This window comes from Dioscorea cayenensis, chromosome 7 (genome assembly GCF_009730915.1).
Source record: "Dioscorea cayenensis subsp. rotundata cultivar TDr96_F1 chromosome 7, TDr96_F1_v2_PseudoChromosome.rev07_lg8_w22 25.fasta, whole genome shotgun sequence".
In the NCBI taxonomy this organism is placed as follows: domain Eukaryota; kingdom Viridiplantae; phylum Streptophyta; class Magnoliopsida; order Dioscoreales; family Dioscoreaceae; genus Dioscorea; species Dioscorea cayenensis.
The window spans coordinates 18,401,742-18,404,473 of NC_052477.1; the positions used below are offsets into that span (position 1 = coordinate 18,401,742).

General features: G+C 42.6%; 1 protein-coding gene across 1 annotated transcript; it reads left to right on the top strand.

Moving 5' to 3' along the window:
* The first annotated feature begins 432 nt into the window (after positions 1 to 432).
* LOC120265502 (polyphenol oxidase latent form, chloroplastic-like) lies at positions 433 to 2,481 on the top strand. Its single transcript, XM_039273434.1, has 2 exons — positions 433 to 1,678; positions 1,797 to 2,481. The coding sequence occupies exons 1-2, from the start codon at positions 479 to 481 to the stop codon at positions 1,935 to 1,937; spliced, it is 1,341 nt and encodes a 446-aa protein (XP_039129368.1). The 5' UTR covers positions 433 to 478; the 3' UTR covers positions 1,938 to 2,481.
* Positions 2,482 to 2,732: the final 251 nt, after the last annotated feature.

Below are 2,732 nucleotides of genomic sequence, written 5' to 3' on the forward strand. Positions count from 1 at the left end.
AGTTTTTTACTAAAAATGTTTATCTCCTATTTTGTTAAGCTTAATTATATGTGCACTCTTTGCTTGTATGCATGCTTCACAAGTAGCTTAAACTTATTCATTTTTGTTAAAAAAATCCTAAATTTTAATATTTAATTTTTTTCTAGAAAAATAAAAATTTCAAATAATAATTATAATGTTTAATTAATAGCGGCATTTTTATAATTCATGAAGACAAAGACATGTACGAAAATTGTGGCCGCTTGTACCAACTCGAGACTCGTAATTTAGTTAAAGTTGAGGGGCATTGTAGAGGGTAGCTGAGAAGAAAAGCATTATTGTACCGTTTCCCATGTGCAGATATATTGATTATTAAAATTGTAAGTTGTTTCATTAAAAGTTAGAACACACCATAGTAAAATTTAGATACCTAGTCCAGATTTATAAAAAGGACCAGTTAATAGCAGAGGCAGTCGCAAACAATTGGTAGTTCTCCAACATGTCTCTATACTTCCTTAGCCCCGGCCCCTCTGCATGCCCTCTGGAATATCACCCAGCTTCCAACCATGCCCTGCCTCCACGCTCATCACGAATCCGGTGCACGCTCAACAATGATGAAAAGCAAAGCCCGTCGTCATCATCACCCATTACAGTGGACCGGCGTGACATGCTGCTCGGCCTTGGCGGCCTCTACGGAGCAACAACGGGAATGAATGCCCGTGCAAACCCTATCATGCCACCAGATCTCAACGAAGGGGCTGCATGCAAGATAGCAGTGGAAGATAACTTCCCACCTGGCTCGGATTTTCTCAAATGCTGCCCGCCGTATCAGGGCGACACGACTCTGGTGGTCACTGATTACACCTTCCCAAAAACGCCCCTGCGCGTGCGTCGCCCTATTCAGGAAGTCGTTAACGACTCCGAGTACATGGAGAAATTTAAGACAGCCATTAAGAAGATGAAGGAACTCCCTCCGACTGATCCTCGCAACTTCATACAGCAGTCAAAGATCCACTGCGCTTACTGCAACGAGGCGTATCCCCAGAATGGTGACGTTAATGCCACCATCTCGGTGCACAACAGCTGGATCTTTCTCCCATGGCACCGTTATTATCTTCATTTCTTTGAGCGTATTCTTGGGAGCCTCATTGGGGATGACACCTTCGCTTTGCCTTACTGGAACTTTGATAACCCGGATGGTATGACCATACCTACTATTTACACCGACCAAAACTCATCGTTGTACGACACTTACCGTGACACAAGCCACTACCCACCAAAGATAGTGGACTATAAGTATAAATATACAGATACAGACGTGACTGATGATGATCTTATAGCCGAGAACTTGGCGTATATGAGGAAGACGTTCAAGGAGGGGGTGCCGTTGCCGGAGCTGTTCATGGGCGACCAGTTGAGAGCTATGGAAAATCCTTCACTCACTTCGCCTGGGCAGTTGGAGGTCATCCATAACTCCATTCACATGTGGGTTGGGGAGAGGGAGTTACCGCACAGGGACATGGGAACCTTCGTAACTGCTTCCCGTGACTGCATCTTCTATGGCCTGCATGCGAATGTCGATAGGTTGTGGTCCTTTTATCGGGCTCTGCGAGGCAACCGCCTCGAGTTCAAAGATAATGATTGGCTCGATGCAACCTTCGTCTTCTACGATGAGGAAAAGCAGGTGGTCAGATGTAAGGTAATTACTAATTGCCTGTATATACATATATACAGATAGGCGATAATTAGGTTTTTGCCTGAGAGACAATATTAAAAATGGATTTTTGACTCGAATTAATTTTACATGACATGTTCAGATATCAGACAGCCTCAACACTTCGAAAAATGTGCTACACTTATGCAGAGTCCACTGCACCATGGCTGGGCGCGGTGCCCAAAAAGAAGACGAAGGCCAAGGCCCCAGGCTCCATAGTGCAAGTGAACGAGTTCGGCGTTGAGCGCAAGGAGCTTGACAAGCCCATCCAAGTGCTGGTGAAGAGGCCGAAGAAGAGCCGTAGCAAGTCCGAGAAGGAGGACGAGGGCGAGGTCTTATACATCAGTGACATCATCGTTCCCGATGGCAGAAAGGCACGCTTTGACGTCTACATCAACGCCCCAGCAGCCCCTGGCCGCGCTGCTGCTGACTATGGTGAATTCGTCGGTAGTTACGTCAAGCTCCCGGAGACGAGTCAAGCTGCAAAGGCTTCCAAAGACAAGAAAAGGTTACTCAAAGTGGGGATCTCCAGTGCTATTGAGGAAGGTGAGTTTGAGGACGCCGAGAGTATCGTGGTGACCATCGTGCCACGTTTCGGCAGTGTGAGCATTGGCAGTGTGTTTATTAAACTTATCAAAACCGATGTGAACTCAGTTTAGATGTTCACTATGTATATGAATAGCGCGGCAGATCTTAGCTTAAAATAAGCCGCGATGAATGCTTTTGCTTGCACGCCTTGATGTTTTTAATGATGAGAATATTGTCGTGTTTTCAACTGTTCTGATCTATATATGGCCATACCATCTTTTTTTTATTAATTTTTGTTGGTTATTTTTGATAAATTGGTAATAAGTATTTTTATTTTTTTTATTTTTTGCATTGTGTTTAAAAAATTTTAAATTTTAAATTTTTCTTTTTAATTAATACTTTTTGAAGTTATATATAAGCATTATTTTTTTAATTCAACATATTTTACTAAAGATTATTTAATTTATTAGTATCAAGTTTTCCGTTAATTATATTTATGCTTTATTTTGTT

Coding starts and splice junctions, on each gene's coding strand:
- LOC120265502 (XM_039273434.1), top strand. CDS start 479: ATGTCTCTATACTTCCTTAGCCCCGGCCCCTCTGCATGCCCTCTGGAA. Junction 1,679..1,796: donor AGCAGGTGGTCAGATGTAAG/GTAATTACTAAT, acceptor TGACATGTTCAG/ATATCAGACAGCCTCAACAC.